General features: G+C 38.9%; 1 protein-coding gene across 1 annotated transcript; it reads right to left on the bottom strand.

The window, feature by feature from the left end:
• Window positions 1-597: 597 nt before the first annotated feature.
• Window positions 598-3,807, bottom strand: LOC119900507 (angiopoietin-related protein 4-like). The gene is made up of 7 exons (XM_038715519.1): window positions 3,257-3,807; window positions 3,020-3,130; window positions 2,775-2,862; window positions 2,043-2,156; window positions 1,626-1,721; window positions 1,252-1,533; window positions 598-1,116 (listed from the first exon to the last, which is right to left on the bottom strand). The coding sequence occupies exons 1-7, from the start codon at window positions 3,737-3,739 to the stop codon at window positions 944-946; spliced, it is 1,347 nt and encodes a 448-aa protein (XP_038571447.1). The 5' UTR covers window positions 3,740-3,807; the 3' UTR covers window positions 598-943.
• Between the last annotated feature and the right edge of the window lie 9,562 nt (window positions 3,808-13,369).

The following is a 13,369-nucleotide window of genomic DNA, read 5'->3' as shown; positions in this document are numbered from 1 at the left end:
AAAAATGTGAAGCCGCCAAAAGCCATTAATTGAAAATCAGTTTGATTATAAAATGACCCATGGCCACCATATACCCACATAAACATGCTGTCTGTCAGTACAGGGGCAACAAACTCACATTTGTTAATTCAGGTCATTCAGGATGTGAGATAGTCAAGATATTAATATTAATTATGGAAATAAATTTGATTGCAGCATGTTGTAACAAAAACATTTTCTCCCGTAAGAGAAATTACTTTGAAAGAAGCAAGAAATTGATTAAATAGAATGTTTAAAACCTCGGTTTTCCAACACAAGTCATTCTATAATCATGTATTGAATCAAAGTTTGTGGTTTGTTTTGAACTCATTTTGATTAAAACAAAGGTGTCTAAAAGCTCATTTACTGTGCCTCCTTAACAGAACCCTTACAGGCTTTACTCAATGTAAGGTGCTCTGTATAAAACTGTAATTTTAAGACCTGTAGATCTGGTAAAATGATCGTTGTTTCTTTATAATTTTTCATTGGACGATCAGGAGCTGATGTAAGGCTGGGTGGTGGTTGTGTTTGTACACCGTCACACTGTCAAGCATGACCAAAGAGTCAGGTTTTATTAAACCTTTTTAACAACTTTATTTTCATCCATTTCATATAAATGAAATATAAAAAGTTTAAAGTGTGTACATGTTGAAAATAACATACATAATACAATTATGAAAGTAGAATTATTTAGAAAACACAGCAAGTATTGCGAAATAAGATTAAGCAGTAAAACCCTTATAAAGGGAATACATTTACAACAGTCAATATGACTGAGATGATCGTATGGCATAGCATAGAAATATCAGGATCCAGTGAGTGATCAGGAGAGATCAATAATGTGCGTGTTGGAATTAGCAATGTGATGCCTTCAGTTTTGCTTTGTAGTTTCCTCTGCTGTTTGTCCTTTTGGAGACTGATCTGCTTATAGCTTTATTGTGACGGGTGCGATCTTCAGAAGAGTGGTCCTCACTGAGGTGTTTTGTCCGTTTGTGGAAGTCCAAAACATCCCTCGCTGCTGTCGCCGGAGCAGACTCGGCCTTCTGGGGTATCTGCCGTTGAGGTTTGACTCACCACAACTACTGAACCACCAACCACCTGCAACAAAAGAGGATTTCTATAAACGACTGCCACTCACTTTTAGTTTTATTGTCATGTTTTCTGGTAACAAGCCATTCAGACAGTTTAGTTTTCATGTGGTAAGGTCTTGGGGGGGAAGTGAAGGGGTCATACCTGAGAGCAGTTCAGCACAGTTGACGTCTGCAGCGAGGTCGTTGTCTCTGTCGGCTGTGGAAAAAGGAAGCCCAGGACCACCAGTCATCATTATTTTCTCCTGAGCGCCAGATGAAGGCCCGTGCTGCAGGTGGAGTGTGAACAACTTCTCTTCTCCTTCAAGCTGGAATCCATAACGAGCCACAGGCTGGTGTCCCGCCCAATCAGAGAGCTCAACCTGCAGGATGTACTGGCCTTGTTTGGCGAGAGTGTGGATGTTCTCCAAGCCCAACCAAAACTCACCTGAAAAGGATGAGAAATGTTCAGGTTAATATTCACCGCTGAGGTTTTCTTGTGATGCAGGTGTTCAATGAAGTTTTAGTTTGTTAACTCACCATTCAGGCTGCCGAAGCCTTCCTTATAGCTTTCCCACAGCTGATTGAAGTTCTGGGAACCATCGTGACGTTTCTGGATGACCGTCCATCCACCTTCTGCACAAAGAGAGCAGAGAGAGAAAAGGTTGAGCTTAAGAGGCTTATTGGATTGGCGCTGTATTGGAGAACTTTACTCTTTATCCACCAAAATGTGAGAGCTGTTTACATTTCCTGTGGCATCGTGCAATGCTGATATGTGCAAGCTTTTGAACTAAAATATATTTTCTTAGTAGGGACCTATGATACCCAACACCAGGGCTGTCTCTGCGATTTAAGCTGGTCTGGTTTTGGATAGAAACTTGCCTTGCTCAGCTTGTGTTATTTCATAATCAAACCAGTAGACCTTACGGAAACTTGTCTGAAACCTGTCTGACTCACCTGAAGTCATTTCACAGAGGACGTTGAAGGGCTGGGAGCCCTCTGGTTGGATTGTGTAGATGCCGCTGGCTCGCTGCCCTTGTATGAACAGATTATGACAGTCTCTGGCCAAACCTGAGAAAACACAGAAAAACCTCTTGTCAGATGATTCAACAGACAGATCATATAGTTTACTGTTCAGACTGAAGAAGTTGTCAGAAGCCAGCTGTTGATTAGTCTTTGGTTTGACGTCACACTTTTTATAACTTGCTTGAGACCAGAGCATGTAAACAAACACACAATACAGTAGGTGTGTTTGAAAAGCTGCTGTCCTGATCTTTGGACTGTAATGTGAGCTGCTCTGCCAGCTAGTCAAGTATAATAAACTCCGGTGCAAAGGTTATTTTTTTTGCTCTTATGTCACTTCAGGATGATCAATAGCTCAAGCATCTGTGCACTCTAAGAGCTGTAAATTCCTCCTCTTGCTGAATGACATTTGCTCAGGTTTTACAACTATGCTCTGTAGACGTGTATTTTCTCAGGCATTTGTGTTTTACCTCAAAATATGTGTATGCATTTGTGATGGTATAAGCTGTGTAGATTTTTTATTTATACACTGTTAATTTTTCTAAGACAGCTAAGACTCACTACGATTACTGGTGAAAGCCTTCAACATTATCACTCCATTTACATTTTTTCCTTGCCCACATAGCGACTTGTCTCCATCACTTTTAAACAGTTTGTTTTTCTTACCTGATGTGCTTTTGCTCTCCTCTGCCTCTCCCCTCAGTGCCATCTCTTCGTCTCTCCGTCTGTGTGATTTTACTCTCTTATGTGCAACCTGGTGGGTCACAGAGTCACAGGGTTAAGAAACTGAAATTTGTATCCAAGCAGAACATCAGTCTTGTCATCCTGTAGCTCAAAGCTCACAGGTCTGTTCCCTCTCACCGGCTAAATCAAACGAGGTGTAGTGTTTGTTTGAACGTGGTGTAACTCACCTTGCTCTGCAGTACTTGCAGGTGCAGACTCTGCTTTTCTAGTTTGTCTTGCTGTTGCTTGATTTTCTCCACCAGCTGGTCAATACGTCGGTTCTGAGCTGCCACCAGCCTCTGGTAACAGCAGAAAGACACGGCTTTGTTACATTGGACTTGGACTTGGACTTGAAGAAACCCCACACAGGGACTAATGTTTTTCCAGTGAGCTGAAGTAACATGAAAGCAGTATTTTTCTCTTACCTGGATAAATGGGACTCCTGTGTGTTCACTGTTGTTGTCCAGTGTCGGCTCTGTTAGCACCGCATCCACCTTCTCCTCCAGTCTGTCCATTCTGGAGTGGATGTCCTCGCTCTGCTTCTCCACCGCCTCCACCTTCACCTTCACCTCCTCAGCCTGCTCTACCACCATTCTCTCCCTCTCCTCCACCTTTTCGCTCTTTGCCCTCAGAGCTTCATCTTGCTCCTGCTGCTTCCTCTCCAGTTCGGCCACTGTGCCGTTGAAGGCTTTGAGTTTCGCGTTGACGTCTCTCATCTGGGCTTTGGTCTTGTCCACGTGCTCCTTCAGACCCTGGCCCAGCTGCAGGAGGCCGTGAGCCACCACGTTCACTTCATCCCAGGAGGCGTGTTTCTCCCGGCTCTGCCGAGCTCTTCTGTCTGTGGGGAAGCCAGCAGCTATGTGCACCAAAAGGGTCAACAGGAAGATGAGAAGCTGTGGCATCTTCATTTTTGTGTCTGCTTCAATATGAAAGCTGGTTCTGTTGTCTCTCTGTCTTTGTTGTGTGCTGCTGAATGGCAGAGGCGTTTTTATAGCAGAGTGCTGCAGCAGAGGGCTCCTCTGATTGGCTGTTTGGAGCTTGGAGGTGGAGATGGCAGGGTGGATGGAGGCGTGGAAAGTCAGTCGTAGTGGATACCCTTCTAAGGACTTGGACCATGATGCAATAAAAGGTCTGAATTACTGGTACAGGGCGTGAAATTGATTCAGTTTCTACCAAAACACTTTTACATGTCAGTTTCTTTGTTGGTGAAATAAGGCAAAGATACATTTTTAGTAAACATATCTTACATGTTATTAGTCTTTTTTCAGCTGTGCTCCTTGTAGTTGCTAATCGAATACTCACATATTGTATTATTTTCATTAGCAATGAATCTGCTTATTATTTTCTCATTTCACTGATTTGTCATTTGGTCCGTCAGAAAAATGCCCACCACAATATCCTAGAGCCCAAGCTGACATCCTTAAATGCCTTTTCATGTCCGAACCAATAGTCCAAAACCAAAAACATTTTATTTACTATAATGCCAGACCAAGAAAATCTGTGAATTTTCACATGAGAGCCTGCAACCAGTAAATTTTGGGGATTTTTGCCTGAAAAACGATTTAAACATTTAATAGATTATCATAGTTGTAGATGTAATTAAATGTAACAGAATAACTAACAAGCTCAAAGATCCTTTCAACTGCATCTCACAGGATTCATATTCTGTTTACAGTAATACAACCTCTAACGCAGTATACATCCAACTTTAGCGTCTATTTTTCAGCCCTAAAAATCCTCCCTTTACATCCCCCACCACACTGTAGCTATATAGTGTTTTAATATAGTCAGTGTTTTCCGTATTTCTACATATTTGGGCAGTTCATACAAAAAAACTCAACCAAAACCAAGATTTCTGTGTAGTTTTTGTAGTTTCAGATTTTTAGTTTTTTTGTGTGAATGCAGATTGATTGGGGGAAAAAAGACCAAAAAGTATTTTTCTTCGAGTGTCTTCAGCATGAATGAGGAATGCTGGAGAACATTCAAAGATAGTGGTGTCAGTGTGGGAAGTAGGGGAAAGTTCAACCCTCAGGCCTTTTTACACACTAATTCCTGACAGTTACCCGCACACACCCAGACACACTGCACGTGGTGTACTACTGATGAGGCACAGATGTAATGCCAAACACACATTTTTGTAAACCACGGCTTTCGTATCAGGAAGGCATTTAAAAGAAATATTTCACTTGGAGAAGAGAAAGTTACAGGTTTAATTCAGTTTAATTTATAGAGCGCCAAATCACAACAGAAGTTATCTAGACCGTACTGTTTTGTACATTGCGTTGGTAAGATTAATTGGGGACTTACTAATTCCCTGTAACCTCTTTAAAATATTCTGAATCTATATAAATAATCAATTAATTGTTATTTTTGAACCAAAAATGCCAAACATTTACCATTTCCAGCTCTGAGATTGTGAAGATTTGCTGCTTTACTTTGTTCTTCAATTTAAAGACGTTATTTCGGGCTTTAGGAAATTGTGTTGGGTTCTACTATTTCACCATATTAGAGGCTAAACAATCAATTAGTGAAGAAGTATTTAGCAGATCATTTGTAATAATATGATTGTTGTTGCTGCCCTAATCGTGTGTATTGATTTGTCAACAAGACATCAGACAAGACCATATCAGACCTGTTTTAGCTTGTCTTCACTGGTTACCAGTACTTCTCAAAACATAACTTTAGGTTTTTTCATTTTCTTTTACTACTATATTATTTGAATTGCCTGATTTTATTTGCCTCTTTCTTGAAATGTTGTAATCCTGGTTCAACCATGTAAAACACTCTACACTTTGTTTTTGTGGCACCACTGGATAATTGAGTGAAAGGTCAGGCTGTTGTCACGTGTGCTATGTTGCATCATCTTTACAATAATATATTATTATTAATAATAATAATTAATAATTGTAATATTAGTGTTATCATAATTTTGTATTATTATTCTTTTTTTTTATTATTGTCACATCTGCTTACAGTCATACTAACAGCTGGATGAGGCTGTACTTGGCCTTGAGCTAAATGCTAAAGTTAGCATGCTAAAATGCTCACGATGACAGTGGTAACATGTTGATGTTTACCGCGTTCATAATCTTAGTTTAGCATTTTGCATGCTAACATTTGCTCATTAGCACTTAATGCAATGTACAGCTGAGTCTGATGGGAAAATGAGTTGTTGGACAAACTTACATTTTGGACAGGAACAAAAGACAAAAGTTGTTATAATTCAGACGGAGGGAATGAATGTCCGGACTAATAGTTGTTGTTGAAATTTCACTTAGAACCACAAATGTGAACATTGTGGTGGTGCTAGATGAAAAGTGAGGGTATCACCAAAGTGAGTAGGGATCATTCTCTGGGCAACATGAATATCTGAACCAGATCCTGTGGCGGACCTCCAATAGCTGCAGAGACATTTCACTCTGGACCAAAGTGATAGTGGTGGTGGACCGACCATAGACTAACCATCTGTAGAGCGGCCTGCTTGTGAAGCTCAAAAACAACAATGTCAACAATAGAAAAACGTTCATTTTTGACAGAAGTCACTGAGTAACACTACTGACAAGATGTAAAACCATAAAACAAAATAATAATGGCTCCAGACCAACAATAGGCTGTGAAAGTCAGAAGGGGGTCTTTTAACAAAAAAACATTTGTTTAGACATTTGTTGAATTTGTAAAAAGAAAAAAAATGACTCAAAATGAAACCAGACAGCCAAAGAAGAACTATATTTGAACAATTACAAAGTGCAGTAAAATAAAGCTAAAACAAACACTGAGTAATATGAACCAGGAGCCACACACCCTGAACGCATCATGAGACCGTACCGGGAATGAGACAGTTCATGTTGGCTCGTGCTGCAGTGCACGTAAGCGCTGCATGCTGCTCCTCTGCACGTATCCTCTGCACGTGAACGAGAGCATTGTTTCTGCTGCAGCTCTGTGCAGAAATCAGCTGGACGACGGGGGTTTCCATCCTATCAGCTGTACCAGAACAAAATGTTCGACGTGTGGACGAGGTTGAGCTTGGACGTGCACGACGTGGCCGAGTTACAATAACAGCTGTTTTCCATGAATAAATGTATGATTAAGATGCAGCCAGGAGGTTCAGTGTTTGTATAAAAATCACCCTCGTTTCAATTTCTGGTGGTAGTCAGCACAAAATCTTGTAACTGAATATCAAGACAGGATGTTATTAAACCAGTTCAGAAAGTGAAGGCGTTTTGATAGTTTAGTTGCTCTTGTATTGTTATTGACACTGCCAGCACATTTCTTCAGAGGACATAATTCAAAATAAAGAAACAGCACCCTTATTTTCCTTCATGTAGCCTTTGTGACCTGTTAAATATAAGTCACTGCTTTGATGTTTTGCTCTGGTCACTGTTGATAAATGCTGTCAGGACTCCAAACATTGATAGTGAATGTAGATATCATTTTCTGCCAAAAATATTTTATCACCTCTCCTCTTGGTTTCCAATTTGGAGACGCTCACTTTCCTCCAAGTTACTGTAATGAAGTTGTATTTGCTTAGATTATCCATTGTGGCTTTTATATTTAGCTGGGTAATTAAAATAAAATCTAGATTACTCTTTCAACAAAGCTTAGTATTTCTATATTTTTTAGGTTGTTGCCTAACTTTACTGGCATATCTGCGAACACTTCCTATTTAATTCATCCATAGCTTCCTCAGGCTCACACAGTATGGGCGAAGCGCGTTGCTCCCAATAAATGCAGAAAAGTCAGATCAGTGTGCGGTAGTTTGTTGTTTTTTGACTTTTCATAGCCTCATCCTGCTATCTACCAGCACCTGGATGTTGTTGCTGTGCTCCGGGAATTTTCTTGTTTTACTTCCTATTTAATGTTGTGGTCTTTTGTATGACCAACTGATGTTGCTATTAATGATTTAATACATTTAAGTTTTTTTTTTATAGCTCTGACTTCTTCTTAGATTCATTACTTCTTTTTAATGTTGGCAGTTATTTAAAGCAGCATTATCTGATTTGCATTCATTCTTTGTCCTGTTCTGGCAACCAGGTGAATGCTAGTTCAGTATTCGTTGTCCTTATAGCTCTGTTTTTGGCTCTCTGGCTCTTTAGTGCTTCACGATGTTTGCTTCATTATGAGCGACCCTTTCCACATTTGATATATATTATACATTCATTAAAGCTGCACTGATAATTTGTTTTATATGAACAATCTACAATCTTATATTACAATCTACAGAGAAATATCACCTGATTGTGCAGCTCTCCTCGGCTTTATAGTGAGTTTCAGCTAATTGTTTAACTTTTCAGACGCAACTTGACTGTTTTGATTCACGCTCACCTCTCCCAAAGTGTTGTTTTCAGTCGAAGCAGGCATCTGTTTTTAGAGAAAAAAAGTTTTAAATACCCACAGTACACCAGTGGTTCTAAAACGTTTTCACGTCAAGGACCACAAAACTGATACAAAGTAGACCACGGACCCCCATCTGATAGGGTTTTGGCTTTTAGATGTTTTATTACAGAAAGTGTATGAAATCCATGACCAAAATAGTCATTGTCATTGTGTTACTTATTGATGGATATAAAGAGAAAATAAAATCATTCACCCCCTCAAGGACCCCTGGTGATCCCCGGACCCCACTTCTGTACACTACCTGCTCAGCACGACACAGCAGACAGACACAGTTAGCGACTATCTGGTGAACATTGTGGAGCATTTAGCAGCTGATAAGCCAGATATTTTCCTCAGGAGCTAAAAAAGAGTGAATAGTGGACTTACATTCACCAGGTGGTAGTGTGCTAACACGTTCTCTGTCCCACGATAATATCTGTGGTGAGTTTATAGCTTGTTGTGCTCCCCACAAGTGACCAAAATACACCTTTTCAGTGACAGGAAATCTGTGGATTAAAAAGTATTAGATTTTTTATGCTGTTAAGGTCTGTCACACATGGTTTAAAACTTCCCTTTAAACACTAAAACATGTAATTAATATAAATTAGTCTTACATTTAATGTGTCTGTGTGGCAAAGTTAATATGTAGATTGCTGTTATGTCCTGCAATTTTTTAACATAAAAACAAGTGTTACACATGCATTTCTGTATCTGTGGTTTGAGAGAGGTGGATGACGCTAATGGGCAGACATCTGAAAAATGATAATATAGTTCCCAAACATCAGACTAAGTGTAGTTATCTGCAGATTATAAATCTCAACACGTCACAGTCTCGCATCAGTAGGAAGTCAAGACAGTTTCTGAAAAATCAAGACACATTTTGAAACATTCTTGGAAGTTTATGATCTTCGAGGGCACTTTAACTGCGCAGATTACACCAATGCAACTTGTCCCATCAGATCTGCACATGAACAGTACATGAGCTTCCACAGAGGGGCAGGGTGGTGGTGATGGTAGACAGTGTTTTTAGGCAACACTGGGTTAGTGTGTGAAAGGTGAGGGTGTTGTCACGTGTGTGTGGTATGTTGCATCAGTCTCTGGAAAATACCCGCCCCCCGACTCTGTTTAGGCTCAGACATGCTCAGCTGGAGGGCAGCACGTTGGGAAACTAAACCTAGAACGACAAAAACAACCCCAAAGGTGCTGCAGCAGGATCAGAAATTATTTTTAGCTTTTGCCGTGATTTTCAGCCATGAGTGTTTGTGTAGTCGTAATCAGTAACTTCAAACATTGCGGTCAGTTCACAGACACAAGACAAGGACAATCTACAGAAAACCTAAAATTAGTGAAACAGAGACTTAGGATTGGTTTGATTAATAGAAATCTTGCAGCAGACAACCACAATCTTAGCTTTTTGTCAGATATTGGTGAAACTATATATACTATATCCTATCCTTTAAAACTGTTTCACTTAGAGCTTGTAATGAGATTTAATGTGTCTAAAAGCAGTTTATGTCTATATAAGCATCAGTTCACCTCCGTGTTTAAATACACATATATATTTAGATTAAAGGAAATGTCTGATATTTTGGGAAATATGCCCATTCACTTTCTTACCAATAGTTTGACGAGAAGATCAATACCCCCCTCTCATGTTTCCATGAAGCTACTTCCGGTTAGCATATCTTAGCATAAAGACTGGGGGCAGCCTGGCTCTGTCTGAAGATTAAAAAAATCCACCTACCAGCACCTCTAAAGCTCACAAATCAACATGTTATATCTCCCTTGTTTAATTCGCGCAAAATCAAAGGGTAAAAATGACATGTTGTGGTTTTACAGGAAGTTTCTTGGCACAGACCAGTTAACTACATTTCGTTTTGTTCTGTTTTTCACAATTTAAGTTCCCCCTCCATTGATTCAGTTCAAAACATAAACTAGTAAAACAACGTTTTCCATTATTATTTACTTGGATTTCATTTATGTCTAATTCCAGTCAGGGAGTAAATTCTTTATTCCAAACACAAATCACCAGCAATCCATTAAAAAACATTAAATTTTACTTCAGTGTTTTGTATTTGTGCATGTCTCTTTTGTTTTTTTTAACATCTAAAGAGAGGCTGAAAAGAAAAGTGTGTGAAAGGTAGCGCTCGTCTACAGTTTTTTTAAGTTACGATGTCACGGGGGACTCACTGAAAGCTGTTATTTACAATTCAAAGGTTGATTCACTGTTCATTTACTTGCATCACAGTGACCTTTTACCCAGATTCCTCACTCACACAACATCTGTATCTTTCTGTTCCCGCCCGCTCTGGGACCTGTTGCCTCCCCCCCCCTTTTTCTTTTTTACAACCAGATTCTCCAGCTTGCACTTTAACCTAGAAAGGTTGTGTTCACTATAATCAAGGAGTATAACAACGGTGTGGTCATGTAAGTCAGAGGTTTGCTGTGTGATTGTATCCTGTTTTCAGAGTGTGTTAATGAGATTTGTGAGTGTGAAACACAGCATGTATAGGTTTGTGTGATTAAATCATCACCCAAAGCAGAAGATTAACGCTTGAGGTTCATCATCCTTATCGTAAAGTTTCACTCTGTTAATTTGTCAGTTAAGTGATCTACAACACTTTAAAAAGTACTCAGTGGTGGACAGTAACTAAGTACATTTACTCAAGTACTGTATTTAAATACAAATTAAGTATTTGTACCTTACTTGAGTGTTTTCTTTCCATGCCACTTTCTCCCTCTACTTCACTACATCTCAAAGGGAAATACTGTACTTTTTCACTACATCTACCTAACAGCTTTAGTAGCCACCTTACAAATTCATCTTTTTACACACAAAACATATGAAGAGTTTATAAAATATTAAGTTATAAGTTTTGTTAAATTAATCCACCCAACATTTTATACAAGTATCGCTGAAACGATTAGTCGGTTGGGTTAAAGGTGAAACTATTATGATCATTTAAGTAATTTTTCATATGATAACATTTCATGGTTCCAGCTTCACAAGTGTGATGTGCTGCTTTTCCTTTTAATTATTTGAATTATTTGAATGTGGTGTTATAATAATAATGTTGAGGTTTGGACTGTTGGTCGACAAAACAAGCATTATGAAGGTGTCACTTTAGGCTCCGGGTAACTGTGACGGCATTTCTCACTATGTTCAGAATTTCTTTACCAACAATCAATTGATTAATGGAAAAAATAACCAGCAGATTAATTAATATTGAGAACAATTAGTAGCTGAAATCTTTTACAAAATTTAAAAAAGTAATAGTTTTCTTTTCAACTTGTAACAGAGTATTTTGACAGTGTGGTATTAGTAATTTTAAGTAAAGAATCTGAATACTTCATCCACCACTGAAAGTACTGTACTGTGCTTGTCATTTGTTGCTTTTGTTTTAGCAAATTTTGCATTATTTTTTCGATGTAGCTTTTCATGTAATTTATTAGTTTTTTGGCTGTAGTAGGTGATGTCAGGTCAGTCCACCAATTTGATACAAATATCTATCGGATGCACTGCCATGAAATATTAATCAGACATTCATGGTCCCCAGATGACAAATACCAGTTTTTATTGAGGTTGAAACATCTCGTTCCCTTCAGGATAAAAAATCACTTTGGTGATGACTTCGCTTTTCACCTAGTATCATCAACACCAAGTAAAAGATTTCCTTTGTCCAATACTTTGGTTTGTGACCAAATCAAGACTGCTAAGGATCAAAACAAACTTTCAACCTGATCTTTTATCCATCTTACAGTTTGGTTTTCTCTACAATGAGCAGTACAGCTTCACAAAAGTCGGACATTGTAGAAGGACGAGAAAATAGTTTGATAGGGGATGACAACGCACATTTTCAAACCACCTTTCCTCGAAGACATTCATTGTGCTGCACTCAGTTGTCAATTGAAAAAGTGACAGAAATAGTTGCGCTTAGTCTGAGCACAAGAGAGAAGTTAAAACCTGGTCAACGTTCTCACCTTAGTACTCCACTCTAACGTGAAGGGGATATGATTGTCGAATTGTCTGTTTTGTTACAGAAAATGTTGGATGTAGCTTTTGCAAGGTGTGTGGGTGGGGTTGGGTTTCCAACTCTCACAATCCGAGAGACACTTCTGGGGAAGCACACTGACGCGTTTAGTCTTGTTTAGGCTGACTCGAGCAGTTGTTAGTGTACAACGTGGACGGACTTTGTTGATGCTGAATAGGCAGCTGGATTTTGTGCTTCTGTTCTAAAGTGAACTGAAGGCTGTTTTAGACCAAAGGTTGTGTTTGTGTGTTTTACATGACACCTCCCTTTGTGATGTCTTTCCCTTACATCCTGTCTTAACAGGAAGTACTGTCATCCTCCTCCATGCCGCTGTGAAGGGATTCAGGTTCACCTAAACTCAACCTCAACGTTATGGGACTCTGACCTTTGTCCACCACGTCAGTAAATCGAATAAGAGTTGAATTACTAAAATTACATTTCTACCTTTTAAAAAATCCTACTGGTTCCTAGTTTAAACATTACAATTGCAACAGACAATCTGTTTTCATCAGTTCAATCAGTTTCTTACTGTATGAAATATAAATAACTTGCCGACCTCTGCTCCATTTCTGAAAGTAAAACCCCAGTTGACCTTTCTTTGTCGTGGTATTAACCTCTGTCTGAGTCCAGATATTTACTCACATGGGGCAAATCTACTTTATTTATGTGTCCTTTATTTAGCCAGGAAGGTCCAGTTGAGATACAAGATATCTTCTTTCAAGGAGTCCTGGTCAATATGGCAGCACAAGCAGTTTTACGTTAAACAATTTCTCATGTTAAGACAGAGACAAGACAGATACAGGGAACTAATAACAGAAGAGTAACAGAAACATGTTTTCTTGTTTGATAGTGATAGTAGAGACGGACGGGAAAGGACTCAGCCTTGATACATAGTCATCAGAAGATTAAAAACGTCATCAAGAGACACATAAAAGTGTCAGTGAACATTGAGATTATCATAGTTTCATTCTATTTGTTGCGTTTTGTAATCACATATATCAAGAGGAACCTTTACTGGTGTTTGACTGAAATTGCAGGTCGCAATATGAATATCATTATAATGTGTATTTTATTGTACTAAAATGAGTTGTCTTTTATCTGTCACAGTGGAAAAACTTCTGGAAGAATATTCAG

The sequence above is a fragment of the Micropterus salmoides genome, unplaced genomic scaffold (genome assembly GCF_014851395.1).
Source record: "Micropterus salmoides isolate LMB-PRFRI ecotype aquatic unplaced genomic scaffold, ASM1485139v1 Ms_hic_scaffold_13, whole genome shotgun sequence".
NCBI classification, from domain to species: domain Eukaryota; kingdom Metazoa; phylum Chordata; class Actinopteri; order Centrarchiformes; family Centrarchidae; genus Micropterus; species Micropterus salmoides.
Note: the sequence above shows the minus strand (reverse complement) of the source record. Positions and strands in the feature narration are given on the sequence as shown.